The sequence below is a fragment of the Humulus lupulus genome, chromosome 3 (assembly GCF_963169125.1).
Source record: "Humulus lupulus chromosome 3, drHumLupu1.1, whole genome shotgun sequence".
Lineage (NCBI taxonomy): Eukaryota > Viridiplantae > Streptophyta > Magnoliopsida > Rosales > Cannabaceae > Humulus > Humulus lupulus.
The window spans coordinates 25,742,623-25,764,437 of NC_084795.1; the positions used below are offsets into that span (position 1 = coordinate 25,742,623).

Genomic DNA, 21,815 nt, shown 5'->3' on the forward strand with positions numbered 1-21,815 from the left:
AAAAATATATATTTTTAATTTTAAATTATACACAGTATTGATAATGTGATAGCTACATAAGATAAAAAAAATCAGAGAACACAATAATATATATATTGATCATAGTTTAGAGGTAAAAACCTAAATAGCCTAAATTTTATGTCCATAAGTATAGAAAGTAACTTGTTTTTTTTCCATATTTTAGTAAAGTACCCTTATTTAAAAATAGACGAAATTATTTGCCCATTTTTAGTATGGGCGTAGAAAGAAGTCTATGGGTCCATTCCATTTAAACGTCAACTTGCTCTTAAAGCAAATTACAACTTGCAGCTTCCACACAAACTTCAATTTGCAACTTGGGCCTATTGGGAAAGTTCATTTTAATGGCCCAAATTCGAATTGCAAAAGCTACAACCACTCCCAATAATAAGCTTAATAGTGCCAGGAGGTAACGTCATACTCTAGTGAGTTAGTCAACATACAAAAATATCAAAATTATACATGACAATATATATGGTTAGCCCCTGCATGTTAGTGTTAGTATTGTAATCCCTCCGGTCTCGAAAGGAACCAACATTGCATATTCTGCTGTTGTCAACCTCTCAGGCCAAAAATGATAAATCTCTCAAAACAAGACCACCCAAACATAAAAAATGGAACATTAAATGATGAGAAGAGAGGGATGTAAATAAAACTAAACACAAGGTTGGCTGGGGCTGAATTAATAGGCCGAGTCAAGTGACTGAAAGCATCCATATAGCGCCAGTAATAAGATGATAATGAGATTTCGATTAGACTTTAATCATCTATCATATCTGTGTCCTCAGCCATTATAATCTCCATGTCCCTCATATCTCTCTTCAAAACATTGCCCAGTCTTGCAATCGCTTCAGTCTGCTGTTGTAATACCTGTTCCACATACATAATACTTAATTATCCAACATCATCAATCATAGACCAGAAGAACAATGCATTTGACTTGCATATCGTATAATATGATTCAACACTACACCAACATGCCCCAAACTTCACACTTAATGAATAAAAATATAGCCACACAAAAAATATATATATAGAATAAAACAAATTACAAATTTCGTATAATCCCCACCTGCTATATATAGCACGAATCTCAATATGCCCCAAGCCTGGGTATTGTCTTCTTAAATTGTTTTAACCAAACAAAAGAATAAAATGAAAATGATCATACAGATAAACAAGTGGCAACCTAAAAGACAACTTGATGCTCATATCACATTTATTCAAAATCACACAGCACACACACTAACGATCTCTTACCCATTTGTCTCCTTAACGCTATTAATTTATTAAAGCCAAAAAAGATATAAGAAAATATATAACAGCTGCCAAGATAATGCAAGCCAATGGGAGTTAGAGATCATTGAAAGGGAAACGAAAAGGTACGAAAAACAAAAAGGCCAAGGATGTATAAAGATATTCCTTAAAGCAGGGGAATACAACGATAATTGCATGTGTGAAAAAAAAATTGATAGAAAAAGATATATATCTACAATATCACCCTAAAATGCCTACCACACTAGTATCAAACAAAATACTGCTATTTCAGTTCGGGGGCATGTTGAGATTCAGACTTTAATACTCAAGAATTTATAAATTTGTCCCAATCTAAAATGAAATCATATTTGTCTCACTCACCTCTTGCATATCAGCAAGACTCCGGTCATGTATTTTGGTTGATCCCGGAAGATAGACAGAACCACCACCAATAATAGAATATTCTTGGACACGCGACATGGCAAGCAGGTTCTGTACCCTTCTAGAAAGCTCTGCTCCAGCTCCTTTTAACTGAAAATGTATACACTAATCATTATAACTGACCAATAAAAAGGGCAACCCTACAAGGTCACCAAAAATAATATATTAAAAAAAGGACAACAAAATGCCACCTGTCTTGCAATTGCAGCTAATTTCTCAGCAAGTTCAGCTTCCCCTTTTGTTAAAGGCAGACGACAACCCTTTCCCTCCAATGCCTCCATTATTTTCATTACCTTTTGCAACCAAAAGAAGTAAGATAAATCCAAAACACACAAGCAAGCACTTGAGATGCATTAGTAAATAAAAATGATCCCAAACACAGCATATAAATTGTCCAACCTTCAAAAGGCGCCTTTGAAGACCTTGCTCTTTTTGTCTCATTCTTTGGATTCTCGGAAGGGTGTCTGCTTGAAAATGTCTTTGAAGCTGCATTAAAGCATAAACAAAAATGAGACACTTTAATATTCTTATACAATAGATACATGGATATTAGAATCTAGAATGATACCATCTTCACATTGCTTTGGGTCATTCGCAATCTCTCAGCATCTGAAACAATGACTTCATCTTGGAGCTGCACACAATTGGAGCATCACTATCCAGCACACCAACCAAAAAGAACATTACCAATAATAGGCAAAAGAAAAACCTCAGCAAGTAACACTGCAACATGGCTACCCAAAAACCTCAAATTACAGATCAAAGGTGGAGGAATTAATGAAAAAATATGCCAAGCTGAATAAGTCAGCAACCTACAAGAGTATGCTACATTCTCCCTTTTTTTTCCGTTAATAAATATATATTTTCAAGCAAAACCACATTCTTCTTGGCTGGAAATGGCAGTGCCAGCACCCTCTTCTTGGCTGGGGTTTCCTACGCTACAAATGTCTATGACTGAACATTTTCATGAAACTTAGTATATATCCACCAAACCATAGCCATTACTATTAATATTTACCACAGAAGTATTTAGCTACAGTCCAAAAGGTGCATTACAGGCCCCAGAAATTGCAATTCTTACATCAATGAACTAGCAAACAATACAGTAAAAAACTATTGGTTAAACTCGTATATTAATAAGGTATAACCTGTAATAAACTTGGTAAGTTACTGAAGATAAATACAATTGTTGAGAGACAACAAGGTCTTAAGAGCATCTTCAACCATGTCAGCTATATATAGTCAAAATAGCTATTTTCCAAACTCCAACCACTCCCTACATCAATAGCTATATTTTAGAACTTGAATCCAAGATTTAAAATGTCAGTTTTGAGGTGTACCTTTATGCCTAAGGTGGTACAAGGAGTTGTGCCTCCCTGATGTGAGAATACGCCCCCAGGCGGCACCTCACAGGTACACCTCCCTCGATCAATAAAAATAGGGCTTAAAAGCCCAGAGGCAAGCCTTTGTTTAAAGAGGCTTCAAGTTATTCAAAAAAAAAAAAAAAAAACCGCAAAAAAATCTGTCTTGAACTCTAATCCCTTTAGTTCTATCCCCAGCCAAAGCTTCTTCTCTGCCATCTATTACTTAAGTTGGTTCAAAGAAAGTAGAATCTAGCATTCTAGTTCTAGAAACTAAATTTTTATCTTAAATTTAGAATTTTAGACAATGTACGAGTCATTTTAACTCTTTTAATTATTCAATTTCAAAGATAATTATTTAAATCTTTTTGAGACTTGCACCTCATTATGCCTTGCCTCGCCCCACCAAAACAAAACACCTTAAAAACATTTATTGAACATTGCTTGAATCACCTTGTACATAAGTAATTTGTCAAACAGCAATCCTAGTCAATTGTCTCTCTTATAATTTTAATATCCAAATTGACATAAAAAAAACAAATAATTTTGATTAAAAACAGGTTTTTCATTTATCATATTAATTAAAACATTAATATTTAGTTCCATGTTTATAAAAAGTACAAACAAAAAATCTAAAGAATTGAAGCATTTTGTCTTCATGAGGCAAGGAATAAGCCTAATGGCGTAATGCAAGGCAAGCTTCAACTCAAATATTAATATTTAATTGAAAAATATTTGACTCTTTTTAATTGATTTTTAAAAAACTTAAAACGTCTTAAAACAAAATAGCCCACATTTAAGCCCTATTTTCTATTGACAGAGGGAGGCATACACCTCCCTGAACTGCCTTAAAATAGATATCATAATTGGATTTTAAAAAACGCCTTTTCACATTTTAATTTAGTTAAAATAACTATCATGATTGGATTAACTTAAAACATCTCAAAATTTGACTAAAATAATTAGAAAAGTATTTTAACTAAACACTTCAGAGCAAGTCACATACTCTATTTCAGCTAAACATTAATATTTTAATAGAAAGCACATAGAACAATAGCTATAGGTTCTACTGTTTTCTATTTTAAATTGTTCGTTTCCATATCAAATTCAATTTTATAATAAAAGGAGAAAGAAATTACCTGAAAGCTTGTTCTTCTCTCAATTGAGCTAGTAGAGTGATTCAAAGTTTTCTAAAAATATCTAATGACAGAGCATGGAGGTAAAAAAATGCAACTTCACTAGATATTTGACTAAAGACAGTTAAAATTACTAGCTAAAATAGATAAAATTACCAGTTTTTCTAGCTATTTTATTTGAAATTTAACTAATCTAAGCGAGCTTCCAAGGAGATGCTGCAAGCATCGTATAACATATAAAAGTACATCAATCAAACTTATTTCAAATCCAAACACACAAACCAAAACATGTATGATCAAAGTTCACTATTGAACATAAAATTTGAGGAAAATCCAAGTCATATTGGGATGATAAACAATACATATAAATATTCTAACCACACCACACATTTTATCCTTGATTAGTTTTTCAAATCAACTATAAAACAAAGCAAACCAAGGTAAAATAAAACCTCTACATGTATAAGACTAACAAAAGTACCTTTAGGCGTTGTGAAAGATCCTTGAAACCATGAACAAGCTGAGGCCATAACCGTTCTCGGTCTGTACTTTCCATACCCTCAAGCTTTCTCATAGCCTCTGCCCACATAATCTGGCATTGCAAACTATTCTCCGGATTTAGTCGGAAAAGGAAGATAAATAATAGCAGTATATACCATAAAGCATAAATAACGCACATTACGCAAAGAGAAACGAAAAAAAAAAACTCACATCCGATACACCAGCAGGCTTCACTCTATACTGGGCATCGGTGACACTGAACAGCAAATGCTGCAAATATAAACACAAAAATTAAAGCCTCACAGCAGAGAATGTAAAAACATAATTGGAAATTGATACTCTTGAATATATAACGATATACATAACAGAAAAAATAAAACAGACCTTAAAAGAATATTTAGGGTTTGCAGGATCCTCCTTGTAAGCTTCAACAATTGTCTAATTTTCACAAAAGCAATAAGAAATCACACATCAAAATCAAGGCAAATTTTAGTAGGTTTAGGGTTTTGAACAAAGATAGATACAGTACTTGAATGTCGCGATCGGCGAGAGAGAACGAAATAGGAGCAACAGGAGCCATTTGAGTAGTCAATTGCGAATTAGGAAAAAGAGAGGACTGAGGCGTCGAGAACGGAGTCTGAAAACCAAAACCACCCGCTGACTGCGTCTGCTGCTGAAACAACGGACTCTGCTGTTGAAACAATGAGTTCTGCTGTGGCTGAGTTTGTGAAGAAAAAGGAGTCGAGAGCAAAGAACCGAAGCCGGTGTTGAAAGACGGTGTTGACGGAGCCCCAAAGGCTGAGGCCGAAGATGCATTGCCGAAAAGAGAACCGGATGATGGTGTTCCAAATGCCGGAGTCGAAGATGGAGTGCCAAAGGCCGGGTTTGAAGACGGAGTGCCGAAGGCTGGGTTAGAGGAGGGAGTACCGAAGGCCGGGGTTGAAGACGAAGCGCCGAAGGCCGGAGTTGAAGATGGAGTGCCAAAGGCCGGTGCTGAAGACTGAGATCCGAACATTTTCGAAGTTGGAAATGAAAAATGTTCGTTTGAACTTCGCAAAGAATTGAAAAGCGAAACCCTCGGCCGATTCTCCTTTGCGGTTTCTGGGCTTTTTGGGCCACCTAGAACGGGCCTAGCTATCTGGCTTGAATCAAAACTCCCAATTGCAAATATATCACTTTTATTTTTTTGTGAAAGGACCTAATTTTCTTTTATTTTTTTGCGTCCTTTAATTCTTTTGAAAATTTAGTCCCAAATAATTTCTGACAATTTTAAAGAAAACATGAGATTTTTCATTTAGGGGAAAATACAACGTGGAATTCTCGGGTATAAGGAAAAGAAACAACTATTTAATGAACACTGAGCTATTTATGGTATCCAAATATTACTATTCAGCCGAAAATAATAGGAATAACATCACATAATCCCTTTTTACTCATCAATTTGTCAATAATGTATTACCATTTATTTGAAGCTTTTAGTTTGTACGGAAGCAAACATTATCTGGGGCCTTTAAAATCATCTATCTTAACCAATTTCGCAAATGAAATTATATGATTCAATACAGTATTGCAAATTGCCATCCATAAAATAATGTTTCAAGTTCATAGATCGGATCATCCATGATATGTCTTTAATATCACAGTACAACAAAGAGTTAACAGCTTAAAATATTAATCCAGTCAATAAAAGAAGTTCAGCAAATAGAAGACTAGGCTCATAAAGAAAGGGTAATTAAACTTTCAGGCCTTGATGGTAACACAGTACAAGCATGAACCAGAAGGCTTGATCTCAGAAGTCTGCCATTCCGATCCGGGGGCGCCATTAGGATCATACAGCAGAGTTTGATAATTGGGTTCTTTCTCCAGTGAGAACAGTAGAAGTTTCCCATCCAATATTCCAAATCGAAAACCAATACTAGCACTCCCTGTCAATGGAACAGGTACCATCTTCCATGAATTGTCAACCGAATTGAAAATAGCAAGTTTCCGCTGGTTCTTCCACTCCATACAGAAGAGATTCTTCCCCACCACAGCATGAGCAGTGACCATGACACAGCCATTCTTCTTCATCTCACACCAACTTTGCTTCTCGGGATTGTAGACATCCACAAACTTTGAATTTCCAATGGTGAAGCTTGACCTTCCCCCCATGACATAGAGCTTCCCCTCAAATCCACAAGCAAAGCAACCCCACCTCGGACGACGAAGAGACTCTATGATGCTCCATGAATTGGTTTCAGGGTCGTACACCTCAGCACTAGATAGACTGTTGCCATCAATTCCGTAGCCTCCAACTGCATAAACTTTTCCATTAACTTCAGCAGAAGCAAAGTCATATCGAGCAACATTCATGTCTGCTAATTTGCTCCAGCTGCAAATAAAACCATGTATCCCAGAATTAGCAAAAAAAAAACACTTCTTACTCTTTCAGGGCCAAAACGAGTCTCATGTTAAGTAAACTGATAAAATTGCAGCAATGCATTCAACATGCCAACAGTAATATTAAAAAGAGGCCATTGTATACCAGGTATTCAATGAGCTTATGGATGCATATTTTAAAAAGTGAGAAGCAAAATGCGGATGCTAGTACATGTACAAACCATAACAAGGTATACTGTAGGTCTGCACACTGTATGATACAAAACAATTGGTTACCTTCCTTTAAAATCAATTATTTAGTTCAAAGGAGTTCATCATGTTGGAGACAAATGATACTATCAAACTATTAATAATCAAATAAGCTAATTCACTACCATTTATGCAGTGAGCATGGTGGTAATGACAAAAAAAAACTGTTTTTTTATTAAATGAGATCATTAAGCGAGAGCTTATTTAGATAGAGTAGCACAATTATGGCTATTCCTTATAGAGAATAATTTAATAGATGCAAAGATAAAACTTCTTGTGAAATCTTAATAACCTACTTTTGCAGATGTTAACCACTATAAACCTTTGAAATTATAATAACTAAGAAGAAAATCACACTCCAAAGAAGAGAAGAACTCCAAGGAAAGGAAAAACAAACCTGTTGAGACAAGAATCATATTGATAAACATCTGGTGATGCAAAGACCACTCCATTGATCACTGAATAGCCCGCCACGACAAGAAGTTTTCCATTTAGAACAACTACCCCAAACCCAGATTTAGCTAAACCAGGCATGGCAGGAAGAATACGGTTTTTGTTCCCCACGCAATCCAACACCTCCCAGTGGCTCTCCTTTCCTTCAGCATCCACAGTTAAGATATAGAGCCACTCCTCAAGTACTCCAGCTAATTGCCTCACAGTGATAAACTCTTTGCTTTGAATAAATGACCTCCATTTCTTACACACACCACCCATCGTTGGGAAGTTGGCACGAGGTACGAGAGCAAGGCAATGTTTTGCCACATCATCAGGCAGCCCAGGTAGAATGGGGCTGTGACTGTCAACTTCATCTAGCAGTTGAGAAGACAAACTAGGATAACTTTTTGAGTGAATCAAAGTATCCTGTTTGAGTGAATCAAATAAACTCATAGTTGGTTGTTTAAATCTCTTGCTTTCACTCAGAAAGCCAGGCATTTTTGTAAGAGCAGCTACTTAGATCAAGAGGTTTGTTGATAACTAGATGATTCCTCACCCTTGACTAAACTTTAGCTCTCAAAGTTTAGCTCTCAAAGTTTGTTGATAACTAGATGATTCCTCACCCTTGACTAAACTTTAGCTCTCAAAGGATGACTTAATGATTTTATAATTAGACCTTCAACTAAAGAAATTCATGATATGCATCACCTAAAGGGATTCTACAAGACCAAGCCATAAAAAATGTTGCAGAACGAATAACTTCAGCGGTAAATGCCAACGATTTCTTGTGTTTCCTCCGGTCTGATTCAAATTCCATACCAGAGGTTCTGCTCTTAGAAAAGTTGATTCCTGTTCCTTTATTCAAATTAATTTGTAAGACTGCTGTAGCTTGCCCTCCACACATTTGCCAAATGCCTATACAATAAACATAGTGCATAATAAATAAGAAAAAGCAGTATAAATTCATCAGTAGCCATGGAGATTGAGAGGTTTAAAAAAAGAAAAACTTACCGATCACTGCCATAAAACCAAGCAGGTTTTAGCCTCCACTAACTTCCATTTTCTTGATAATGGTTTTCACCTATATTATCATATACCAGGGAAAAAACAAACAAAGGGTCAACTCATAGATAACCAAAAATTGATTTTAGAACATAAATACCATAATATAATAATGATTCTGCTAGGATTAGCAAGACTCATCCACAAAACCACTAGAACGCCTAAAATTATAACATTTGACTAAATTTATAACTGTGTACTTCTCTAAGTTCAAAAAATTCAGATATCACTATACCAATATAAGCAAATAAAAGGCTATTCTCTAATCTTTGCAGCTAAGGTAAAACTACTCCCTCAGATCTAAGATCCATCCCAAGAAGTTGAAAAATGCAAAAGTAAAGATAAAAAAAAGTAGATCATATATGAATAGTCGTCATAATCGTGCAATTATACTATGCTATGACAATACAAATCTAAATTTCATTCAAGGACAATGAATTTTACCCTTAATTTGTGTAGAGGAATCCCAGCTAGTAAAGTCAAAATACAATTTTTCAGATATGTACTACATCAGCTAGTGAGTTCAAATTTGATGAAAGAAAATTAAAGATCCAATTTTCAGATATGAACTATCCAGCAACACAACACAATTTACAACTGTCCAAAAATTACAGTTACAAGCTTGCGATTTTTAAATTAAAATTTGATAAATACAAAACAAAGAAACCTACATTCATTTTTAGCTGTTAGCTCAATTAGTACACCACGAACAAAATCCAAAACTATCAAAATAAGCACAAAAATCCATGTAAGAAGAAGAACTGTTACAGATCTAATGCCAAAAAATCCGCACACAAAATAATAATGGCATAAATGAAAATGTTGAAAATAAAAAAGATGTATACCTGAAATAATGGAAGATTTTGGTATAAAAAAATAAAGCTAGTTGGAATCTCTATATTGCGCGAAGGCGGATGATTTTGAAGTGAGAGAGAATAATGAGGAGAATTTATAAGTAGAGAAGTGAGGAGATAAAGCTTACAGAACCGGACCACGTCAGAATGACATTTCCGCTCAACCGGTAAGGAAAGAGATTGCTATAAAGAGTCTAATTTGGTTGTGTTCCCGAAATAAAGGAAGGAGGAAAAATATATATATTTAATTATTTATAAAATTAAAGAGAATATTTTAGGTAAAAGTACTCGGATAATACGATTATCCGTGCAGTTAATCTGGACCGTCAGATTGTAGATCATGATTTCGATTTGATCGATGACTCGGAGAGCTTAGGGTGTGATTGGTTAGTGATTGAAAAAGTGTATTTTTAAAAAGTGGATTCTGAAATGAAAATCTGAATTTAGTGACTAAAAACATGTTTTAAAAAATGTGATTGGTTCAATATCAGTAAACTGTTTTTGAGTTTTACAAAATTAAATTTATGATTGGTATTAAATTTGAAAATATAACAGAAACTAAAATATGTGAGATTTTGGAAAATAATTTTACAAAACTGAGAAAACAAGTTTTTCTCGTTTTCTAAATTATAACACAATATTAAAATTCTGATTAGGATACAGTTTTCAAAAATACCATATCAATCATATATTTTAGTGGGTTCACTCATTTTGAGTTTTTAAAAACATAAAATCAAATCTAAATCTAATACCAATCACACCATTAGACTTTATTCATGAATCAAACTCGGTCTTTTTTTGGTTACGATATTTTAATTTCTTTTTTCCCGTTTTGTTTGGTGGCCTATAATTTTGTTTTTATTTTTATTTTTGTTCTTAACACGTGGTGGTGAGCATGGGTCAGTCAAACACACACCACCTACTACTGGTATTACATTATCCATTATCCAGATTAGTAAAATTATCTTTGAATTTATTTTCTTTTCCTGAATTTATACATTGCAGCAATTAACTTTATATTCTGAAATTCGTAACAATTTTGTTCTATTATTTTGCCTCTTGAATTTGTCTCATATTTACAATGTAAATAAATATTCTCTCCAAAAATATGTTATAACTGCCAAAATTTTACAAACTAAAATCAATTACTAATTAAGTTAAAGTTAAAAACTTAATTGCTAAAGCAAATCATTTAAAGACTAATTTACCTATTCACGAAAACTTCAAATAGCAATCATCTCAATAATACTAAAATCAATAAAAATTTTGACTTTTAAGCAACCAAAAAATCACTATTTCATTTCTCAACAATTTCTTATAGTTAAGTTAGTCTTTTTTCTTTTTCATTTTTGTTTTTTTTTCAAATAAATTATTATAATAAAACAGTCAAGGTTTCACCTCCCCCGTATAACAACGCAACTTACTCCATTCATATATCCATTACACCATCAATCGATCTCCATAATTATTTTTCTCTGTTGCTGGTCATAAAAATATATATAATTTATATAATAAAATATCAAAAATAACTCAGCAAATTTCAATCACATAAAATGCATTACGAAACTTCTCAAGTTTACAGGAACTTTTTGAGCCAAAAATGAGAATCTAAAATGTCTGGTAACTGAGCCACTACTGGTCGTGTTCCTAAACTAGAATCTGAGCTGAAAATGGAAAGGCCAGAATCGAAAATCCTAAACACAAATCCAAGAATATCTAAAAGTACTTGTTAATGATTCTATGTTCTCTAGAATCACAAGTGCCACAAAAAAAATTGCATGCTTGATATTAATTCCACAGTCAATTTAAGAATAATATTATTATAGGACAAAAGTTGCAATAATGGAGAAATATGGAACGAATCTATTATTGCTGTGTGTTTTGGTTAGTGAAAACTCCTTTAGTATCGGACGTGGGATTTTTGGGTGCTACACAAATGTTGTATAACATATACTTAAAATATTTTTTTTCAAAAAAAAAATATATTGTGGTTTAAAAATGACTAAAATATCTTAATTTGCATGTGGGCATGATTAGTTAATTAATAAATTCCAAGTCAAAAAGAGAGAAAAAGAATTAAATGATAAATTAATGTTGAAATTTTAGGTGCACAATTGAAGAAGTGGGATAAGGTGGTCGTTGTCTATTAATTTATGGTGGAAGTGGTGGTGGTGCGGGGGGGTCGTTGGCTTTAGGTTGGGTCGATTGTATATGACTTTAGTCGGATAGAATTTGACGGCGGGTGATCCATTGGGTCTTATTTTGTTAAGTGGGACCCACCCAAAGAAACTATAATACTATAACAGTGTTTACCTGCCCGTAATGTTGGCCGGGCAGGTCAGGGCATCTTGGATGGGCATGGGATGATGGGTCTCCATTTCGTGGAAGAACCTCTTCTGTTGTGATCCACTGAAACGAGTCTGTCTTGTGTTATCTTCTTCTTTACTTTTATTTTTATTTTCTATTATATTTTTTTATATTGGCTAATAGGTTGGCGTGTATCTGCTCGGACACATACTTTCTTGTGCAATTGTTCTATATTGATATTTTTTAATATATATTGCTAAAAAAATATATTTATATATATATATATAATTGAGTAAACCTTGATTAAAAATATTTGTATGTTGAATAAATATTCAATGTCAATGTGGTTGTTCGCAGCATGAGTATATATTGAAGTATTGAACTATTCAACTCAATCGTTTATGCATCTTGATTTTTTTTAAATATATAAAAAAAATAGACGGTAAAATCAAAAGGAAAATTTTATGTTACATGTCTAATAACTTAGTGAAATTTTTTAATATGTCACAATAAGTTACTATCCTAAATATATGATAATTTTAATTTTTTAGACAAAAATACATCTAACATTCAAATATCTAAAATCAAAAGGAAAATTTTATGTTACATGTCTAATAACTTAGTGAAATTTTTTAATATGTCACAATAAGTTACTATCCTAAATATATGATAATTTTAATTTTTTAGACAAAAATACATCTAACATTCAAATATCTATTTTTTCTCTCAATCCAAACTTTCTGTCTCTAACATCTCTTATTCTCTCACTCTCTCTAACATTCTAATCTTGTAGATCTCGAAAAAATACCAAAATTAAAAAAAAAATCATCTGAAACTGACATTTGAGTGAAAAAATATGAATCTCCAAAATTTTCGTCAAATTTCAGTGCAGAGCATCGAAATTGCATCAAAATTGCATCGAAAAAGCATTGTTTTGGATAAAAATCAAGTTTTCATGATTGCATCGAAACATCATCGATGTACCATCAGTTTTGCATCAGAATATCATCGATTTGGCATCGAAACATCATCGATTTTGCATCGAAAAGTCATCGTTTTTGCCAAAAAAACAAGTTTGTATGATTATATCGCAACAGCATCGAAATAACATCGATTTTGCATCAAAAAAGCATCGTTTTGGATAAAAATCAAGTTTTCATGATTATATCAAAACATCATCGATGTACCATCGATTTTTCGATGCAAAATCGATAGTGTTTCGATGCAATCATAAAAACTTATTTTTTGGGCAAAACGATGTTTTTTCGATGCAAAATCGATGGTACATCGATGATGTTTTGATGCAAAATCGATGGTATTTCGATGCTGTTGCGATGCAATCATGAAAACTTTTTTTTGCCAAAACGATGACTTTTCGATGTCAAATCGATGGTATTTCGATGCAAAATTGATGATACATCGATGAAGTTTTGATGCAATAATGAAAACTTGACGTTTACCCAAAAAAGGTCATTGATGATGTGGCAAAGATTACTTACACATGGATTGACACGTGGCGGAATTAAAAGGCAGAGGTGCTGTTCAGCTATCGACCAGAAGCGCGCCTTCTCGTCGGTGTTAATTTTTGTCATGACTAGGCTGGTCGTGATGCCCGATTTATTTCTTTCTTAGGTTGTAATCTAATATTAACTGCATTTGAATATTTCTTCATAATTATCCTTGATACGCGATTATTAAGGATAAGATATGACACGTTATCATATGTAACCCTCCTTAAACCTATAAATATGCATGAAATAGCTCAAGGAGAGGACTTTTGGATTCATTAGCTTTTTTGCTTAAGAGAAAGAAGAAGAGCTAAGGTGAGTTGTTGCCATCTGATTGTATTACGCCTAAGTTTTGTGAAACTCAAGAACCCTAGTTCTTTGATCACGACTTCAGGATTCTATAATAACAATATCACAAAGTGGATGTAGGTCATTACCAATCACTGGGGCCGAACCACTATAATTCTTGGTGTTTTTCCTTTCCATTAGATCATCTTTTCAAGTGTCGTTTATATATCCTATCATATACTTGACTCTGTGTCGTTGGCTAATTTGAGGGTCAACATTCTAGTGCTTTCATTGAGAGCTTGTGAAAGAATCCAATGGCGAAAACATCCAAGAAGACAGGACAGGGCGCTGGCGCTGCATCATCCCAACCTTCTCCTCCAAATTTGGCTGAGGACGAACCACACTTGGAGTTTGATGAGGAGGAGTTGGATTCTGAAACCTTGAAGGCAACGCTGGGAGTGTTGCAGGATGAGTTGGCCAATCTGAGGGCCAATCAAGAGAATGCTGCAGAGATAATGGCGTCGCAGAAAAGAGAAATAGAGCGCCAGCGTCAAGAGCTGAGCGAGCGACAGGCTGAGATGGATCGTCGACTGAGGGATGCCATGGCAGCCATCCAACTGGCTAGGAATCAGGCTGCGCCAGCCTCCCAGCCAAATCGGCCACCAAACGGGCCGCCTCAAAGGGGTCCCAATCCTAGCCCTCCACTCCAGCCTGTAAGCCCTCAAAGGCCGGAGCAACCTCCTGTGGCTCAGGATGATGTCTCACCTAGGGATCCTGAGCAGCAGCCTCCATCTCAGGCTGGTCGAGGCAATCCCCAGCGCCCGAGACAGAATAGGGCCGGGCAACTGCCCCGCAGCCCTAGACGCCCAGGGGATAAAGAGCCACATCCACCGAGCAGGGGACAACGTCCTTCTGCCAACAGGAGGAACTCCGAGACAGGCTCTGCGGTCCGGGGCCCCCCAAGGCATAACAATGCACGGGGACCCATCGACCAGCGCAGGCCTCTCCCTAACACTCAGGAAATGCTAGCCCGAGGAGGCAACAAGGTGAATAGCTGGTCACACCATAGTCAGCCACAATGCAGAGATGGGCACGACTACAATGAGGCTGATTCTGGCAGAAGAAATGCTGGTCGGAGGAACGAAGAAAGAGGTGGGGGCAGGAGCCCCCCACCTAGAGAGGACCGACCAGCGGGCCATAATGCTGGGGGGCAACCCAGGCAGCAGAATGTCTTTAGTTGGCTGGGAGCCAGCGAGCAGCGACGAAGAGACGATGATCTGAGGGACGTACTTAATGACCGCCGAGAAAGGCACGATGAGTACGTTCCCTCGGTGCCAGAGGCCCCAACAATCCCAAAAGTTGTTCAGGCTCAAATCGATGCCCTGAACCAAGCGGTGCAGCAGCTGGTCGGGGGGCGAACATCCCACATTGAGTACGATCGGAGGAGAGGCACCCCCTAGTACAGAGGATTGTTGTGGCTGAAACCCCCAGTAAATTCAAAATGCCAACATTGCCGAATTTCGACGGGTATGGAGACCCGATATCTCACGTTAATAAGTTTGAGATACAAATGGATATACAAAAGGTGTCAGAAGATGCCCGCTGCCGCATCTTCCTGGCAACACTGTCTGACACTGCTCAAGAGTGGTTCTTTAAGTTCCCTCCTGCTAGTATAGTATCATGGGAAATGTTCGTAAAGGAGTTTTATGGACAGTTCTATGCAGGTCGCATGCACCCCACTGAGGCAAACCAACTGGTCGAGATACGCCAGAAAGAAGGAGAGCCTTTGAAAGAATATGTTTAGCGCTTCATGCGAGCTGCAGCTGGAGCCAAAACTGTGGACGATGAAGGTAAGATGATGGCCCTAACTGCTGGGGTTAGACGCCATTCACCCCTCTGGAGAAGCCTCAGAAAGAATGGGGTAAGAAGCACCCAAGAGTTCTTAGATCGAGCTGATCAGTACATCAAGCTCGAAGATGTGATTGCCAATGAAGGGAAATCGCCAACAAAAGACAAAGGGCCCAAGGAAGAACCCGCCAAAGCCGCCAATGGGTCGGAAAAACCCAATGGCAACGGCAAAGGCAACAGGAATGGCAATGGTAGAAATGGTGGGAAGCGGGCGAACAACGAACCCTCGACCTCCGAGAATAAGCGCCCCAAAGGTAATCGGTATGAACCGTGATTCACCAACTACACTGCCCTTGTTGAAAGTCGGGCTGAGGTCTACCAGGCGACCAGCTCAAGCGTGCCCTACAAACGACCCGCACCTATAAGGAAAGATATCTCCAAGAGAGATACCACAAAGTTCTGTCGTTTTCACAACGACTACGGGCACGACACTAACGAATGTAATTAGCTGAAGGACGAAATTAAGTTCCTGATAAGGCAGGGACGTTTAAGAAGATATGTGCGAGCCGCGAGAGGTTCTCAGCGAGAGGCTCAAGGTGGCAATGAGCCCGCGTCTGCACACCAACGCTCGCCACCTTTACAGCCAGCTCCTGTGGCAGGCACCCTACTCACCGTCTGCGGAGGCCCACATCTTGCAGAAGATAGTGGGAAGGCGAGGGAACGATATGCTCGAACCCCGCGCCACGACCAGGACATCGAGATGATGAGTGTTGAGGATCGAGCACCAAAAAAGGCTCGAACAGAGGAGGAACTGATAACCTTCTCTGACGACGATGCCCAGCACGTGCGATTCCGACACTCCGATCCGATGGTCGTAGACGTGCAGATTGCAAACATGATGGTGAAAAGGGTGTTGGTCGATACAGGAAGTTTGGTCAACATCCTTTACAAGTCTTCACTAGAAAGGATGAAGTTATCCGTTAAGGACCTGGAGCCCTGCAACCAAACCATTTATGGTTTCTCCGGAGAAGGGATCACCCCAACAGGGTCGATTAGACTCCCGATTACAGCAGGTACTGCACCTGCTAATAGAACATTACTCACTACTTTTATAGTAGTTGATTGTCCTTCAGCATACAACGCTGTAATCGGGAGACCAATTTTGGTCGACCTACAAGCCGTCACCTCCATATGGCACCTCGCTATGAAATTCCCAACGGACGCAGGGATAGGATGCGTATGGGGAAACCAGAGGGAAGCAAGGGAGTGCTACAATGCCTCAATCACCAAGGCGAAGAAGGGTGTATCGAGAGACGCCACTGGAAAGGAGTTGCAAATGGCGACTGATTTTCAGGCCCACTCGGGTGATAATCTCACCAAATAGGGCATTGCCCAAAGGGAGGATAGGGACTTAGATCCTCGCTTTGGGGATTTTGAAGAAGAAGTGGGCCCCATCGAGGACCTCGAAGAGGTCCAACTCAATGAGGAAAATCCGATCAGAGTTGTGAAAGTCAATAAAAACTTAGAGACAACAACAAAACAAGCACTGGTAGAGTATTTAAGGAGGAACCAGGAGGTCTTTGCCTGGTCGCATAAAGACATGGTCGAGATAAATCTTGCAGTCATCAGCCATGTCCTAAACATCGACAAGAGTTTTCCACCAGTACAACAAAAAAGAAGGATGCTCGACAAAGATAGATCAAGGGCCTTGAAAGAGGAAGTCGAGAAGCTGAAGGAGAATGGGTTCATCAGGGTGGCGTTTTATCCATCGTGGGTCTCTAATCCTGTACTAGTGCCCAGGTTGAATGGCAAGTGGCATACGTGTGTGGATTTTACAGACCTAAATAAAGCATGCCCCAAAGATTGTTTCCCACTCCCAAGGATCGACCAGCTGGTCGATGCCACTGCAGGGCATGAGATCCTCTCATTCATGGATGCGTACTCCGGGTATAATCAAATTAGTATGCATCCCCCTGATGAAGATCACACTAGCTTTCGAACTGATACAGGGCTCTACTGTTACAAAGTGATGCCCTTCGGTTTGAAAAACGCAGGTGCAACTTACCAGAGACTCGTCAACCACATGTTTAAGGAGTTGATCGGCACAAACATGGAGGTCTATGTCAACGACATGCTGGTCAAGTCGAAGAAAGCAGAAGGGCATATGAGGGATTTGCAGGAGTGCTTCAGTGTCTTGAATAAATATCGGATGAATTTAAATCCCCTTAAATGCTCCTTCAGAGTAAGGTCAGGGAAATTCTTGGGATTTATAGTTAACTCAAGAGGAATTGAAGCCAATCCCGAGAAAATTAAAGCCTTGATCGACATGAAGTCACCAGCGAAGATCAAGGATGTTCAAAGCTTAACCAGAAGAATTGCCGCTCTTAGTAGATTTATTTCAAAATCAACAGATAAGTGCGTCCCATTCTTTAATCTACTTAGAGGCAATAAGAAGTTTGAATGGACGGATGAGTGCGAACATGCCTTTCAAGCACTAAAAACACGTATGGCGCAACCACCCATCCTGTCAAAATCGGTCGATAAAGAAACTTTGTTCATCTACCTGGCAATCACAGAATACACTACTAGTGTTATTTTAGTAAGAGAAGAAGAAGGCGTGCAGAAGGCTGTCTACTACGTAAGCAAAAGGCTGATTGGAGCAGAACAGCGGTACCCGCCCATCGAGAAACTAGCCTGTTGCCTAGTTTTGGCCTCTAGGAAGCTGCGGCCTTACTTCCAAGCTCATCCGATTACGGTCTTGACCGACCAGCCTCTTTGACAAGTCCTGCAAAAACCAGAGGCTGCGGGTAGATTGCTAAAGTGGGCAGTCGAACTCGGGCAGTTCGATATATCTTACTCGTAACACCCTCACTTATTTTAGTTAAAACCATATTTGAGGTGTTACGTTTTAAAACTATATCATAATTTATTACTACGGAAGTCTGGACATTTTTTTTTTTAAACTTGAAAACTTATTTCACATTATTTACATTAAACATAAAGTGTGTCTCAAACATATTATACATAAGTATTAAATAACCCAATTTATTTTCAAAACATAACTTCACACTTTATTACAAACATCTCACTGATAACTGAAATAACCCACAAAAGATCGATATGTTCATATGTACAAATCAGGGTCAGGACCATGCTTCAATTCTCCTCATGTCATTCACACATTTCTTTCTCTACCTGCAACACAAGACAACTGTGAGCCTAAAGCTCAGTAAGCAAAGTAATGCATGGAATGCTAATGATTACCCAATATCAATGGACATACACAACTTCTTTTTAAATTTTGGGCCCCTTAATATTGTGCACACTGTTTGAATTAGTCAATGCCTGCAGGGCTTGTTACACATATAATATAAAATCCCATGGGTTCTCCTCCGGCTAGCCATCACCACAGTAGGGCACATTAAAAACCTTATTCCATCGTTGCCCCGTCGGGCTCAAGAGTTAAGGCGGCCCACACACTGTGGTGTCAATACATATAACAATAACTCATATGGAGGAGAAATAAAAATGGAAATATGGCAAACAATATAATTGGTTCACTAAAACCCAGCCCAAATTATTGGGCAGCCACTATAAGCCTACTATAGGCCTCCATTTACACTTATTAACACTTTCATTTACCTTTTCAAAACAGTGGCACTGAACTTAAACTTCTTATTACAAATTTCTTTTATGTTGCACAAAACTTGCAAAGGCATCATATGATTAATCATCATAATATCATGCATGGTCTTATATCATATAATAATTTACCATATCATTATTATGCCATGCATACAAATTTATGATGAAGTGTCAATGTATGTTAATACCACTTACTCACAAAATATTCAAATAATGCACACTTTCACATAACATGTAATTCTTGTGTTGCAGTTGAGTACTTTACTTACCTTCTGTCCAAAATATATTTCACCGTGTAACAAGTGGTGTCTTAGGTATTGATGTGCTTATCCTGACAATGGCATGGATTTTTCATCATAATGATGGCAGTAATACATTGAACTCTCATTTAAAAATACCCATAAAACATCATATCAAATTTCATACCCAAAACATGCCTAAAATGCCTTAAACCACCTAGATCGAGCATTAGATTTATCTTAGACATTTGGAGAAATTTTGACAGAGTTTCCCCTTAATTTTAGCTATCCTCAAATATCAAAATCAACCAATAATCAACATCAAATAACCTGCCATAACCATATATATCCCAAATACCAACATAATTCATCATAAAGTTATCATATACCAATTTTGATAAAAGTCTAATTTCCTAGATCATCACCTAAATTAAATGAGTCTCCACATCTATTCAAACATTTATACTCTCTTATAAACTCAATCAAGTAACCAAAAATCAGCTTGTACTCCAAGAACCCCAAAAACCTCATAAAACACAAAATTTCACTTACCGAGCAACTTTTCGGCGAAAACAATCTCTTCAAGCTTTTCTAAACCTCAAACTACTTGGAAACCCCAAGAAATATCTTAAAAAGGATAAAACACCATATATAAGCTTTCAGAAAAATTCAAAAACATGGTTTAACTTCCAAGTACAAGAACTTACCATAAAAAGGTTAGAACTAAGCTTAATCCACTTCTTTGGCTTTGATTTCACTTGGATCCCTTTAGAATTTCTTCAAACCAGCCAAGAAATGGTTTTTGGTTTTCTTTTCTCTCTGTTTTTCAGAGTAATGGTCGTGCAAAGTGATAAGGTTGATGGAAATTCTTTATTTTCAATGATTTGGCCTTATTGTATCAAAATTTGACACCTTTCATCTCATCATTTCACCTTTTGACTTATGAAAACCTTATCACTTCAATAATTTCGAATTAATCATCTGCTAGGCCTATTATCCTTATGTGTAAAACACTCACACCAAACCTTAGGTCCATATGAGTTCATACCCAATAGTTATGCTTACCCGATCAAGCGTAACGCACTTATGCTAAGCTTGTTTTGACTTTGCATCAATACCACTGATTATGTATACCTCCCATCAAGAATTGATCTAATGGTTCTAAAACCATTTTTACTTCATCAATGAGACCTTAATCATACCTCAATTATATTTGGTAAATCGACTAATACTCAATTTTACCCCAAAATACTAGTAATCAACATTGTACTATTTTTCACCACTTAACATATTTTGCCTTCTATATCTCACTTTCCTCACTTAATTCCATGCCTTGTCCATATTTTTCATACTTTCTTATATCTTGAGCACATCAAACACCCATAAAAGACAACTCAAATGCCACAAGGTTAATAATATTGAGCATACATATAGACATCACATACACAACTTTTATACTTATACATGAAAACACTTATAAGAATATGCATATGCTCAAATTATACATATTGTATGATATGTAATGCAATGCAATGCAATCATGTGATTATTGGCTATATTATATCAAAATAATGTGGGTGCTACAATCCTCTACACCTTATAAAAATTTCGTCCTCGAAATTTCTCTTACCCAAATAGCTTTGGGTATTTAGATCTCATTTCATCTTCCCCTTCCCATGTCATTTTCTCAATGTTTGAACTTCTCCACAAGACCTTAACCAGTGAAATCTTCTTATTTCTCAACTTTTTCTCTTTTCTGTCAAGAACTCTCACTGGTTTTTCTTCATATGTTAGGTCTTGTTCAACTTCTATTGGTTCGTAGTTTAGCACATGTGAAGGATCTGGTACGTATTTTCTCAATAATGAGACATGAAAAACATCGTGGACATTTGACAATGATGGCGGTAATGCCAGTCTATAGGCTACCTTTCCCACCTTTTCCAATACTTCAAAAGGTCCAATAAATCTTGGGCTTAACTTCCCTTTCTTTCCAAACCTCATTGCTCCTTTCATAGGGGCAATTTTCAGAAATACCTTGTCCCCAATGTTGAACTCCACATCTCTTCGCTTTCGATCAGCGTAACTCTTTTGCCTACTCTGAGCAGTTAACATTCTTTTTCTTATCTTCTCTACTGCTTTAGTTGTCCTTCTGACCAGATCTGGACCAAGATACTTTCTTTCTCCCATTTCATCCCAATGAATTGGTGATCTGCATTTTCTGCCATATAACATTTCATACGGTGCTACACCAATCGTTGCATGAAAGCTATTGTTATAAGAAAACTCT

The 21,815-nt window shown here is 37.0% G+C and overlaps 3 protein-coding genes and 1 long non-coding RNA gene across 5 annotated transcripts; all 4 read right to left on the reverse strand.

The window, feature by feature from the left end:
- Positions 1-214: 214 nt before the first annotated feature.
- Positions 215-5,813, reverse strand: LOC133822363 (nuclear pore complex protein NUP54). Its single transcript, XM_062254667.1, has 9 exons — positions 5,244-5,813; positions 5,099-5,152; positions 4,925-4,984; positions 4,695-4,805; positions 2,285-2,350; positions 2,116-2,202; positions 1,908-2,009; positions 1,657-1,806; positions 215-888 (listed from the first exon to the last, which is right to left on the reverse strand). The coding sequence occupies exons 1-9, from the start codon at positions 5,727-5,729 to the stop codon at positions 778-780; spliced, it is 1,227 nt and encodes a 408-aa protein (XP_062110651.1). The 5' UTR covers positions 5,730-5,813; the 3' UTR covers positions 215-777.
- Positions 5,814-6,279: 466 nt separating this feature from the next.
- Positions 6,280-9,906, reverse strand: LOC133822365 (F-box/kelch-repeat protein At1g67480). 2 transcript variants are annotated; one of them, XM_062254668.1, is made up of 4 exons: positions 9,685-9,906; positions 8,789-8,858; positions 7,740-8,692; positions 6,280-7,085 (listed from the first exon to the last, which is right to left on the reverse strand). In XM_062254668.1, the coding sequence occupies exons 3-4, from the start codon at positions 8,273-8,275 to the stop codon at positions 6,455-6,457; spliced, it is 1,167 nt and encodes a 388-aa protein (XP_062110652.1). In that variant the 5' UTR covers positions 8,276-8,692; positions 8,789-8,858; positions 9,685-9,906; the 3' UTR covers positions 6,280-6,454. The 2 variants fall into 2 exon arrangements, with proteins under 2 accessions (XP_062110652.1, XP_062110653.1); XM_062254669.1 differs by lacking the exon at positions 9,685-9,906 and adding an exon at positions 9,511-9,561.
- Positions 9,907-18,606: 8,700 nt separating this feature from the next.
- On the reverse strand, positions 18,607-20,420 carry LOC133821019 (uncharacterized). Its single transcript, XR_009887266.1, has 4 exons — positions 20,236-20,420; positions 20,081-20,155; positions 19,559-19,620; positions 18,607-18,839 (listed from the first exon to the last, which is right to left on the reverse strand). It is a non-coding gene; the product is annotated as an uncharacterized LOC133821019 (long non-coding RNA).
- Positions 20,421-21,154: 734 nt separating this feature from the next.
- On the reverse strand, positions 21,155-21,715 carry LOC133823812 (uncharacterized). The gene is made up of 2 exons (XM_062256658.1): positions 21,563-21,715; positions 21,155-21,463 (listed from the first exon to the last, which is right to left on the reverse strand). Exons 1-2 carry the CDS (start codon positions 21,713-21,715, stop codon positions 21,155-21,157), a joined length of 462 nt encoding a protein of 153 aa, XP_062112642.1.
- Between the last annotated feature and the right edge of the window lie 100 nt (positions 21,716-21,815).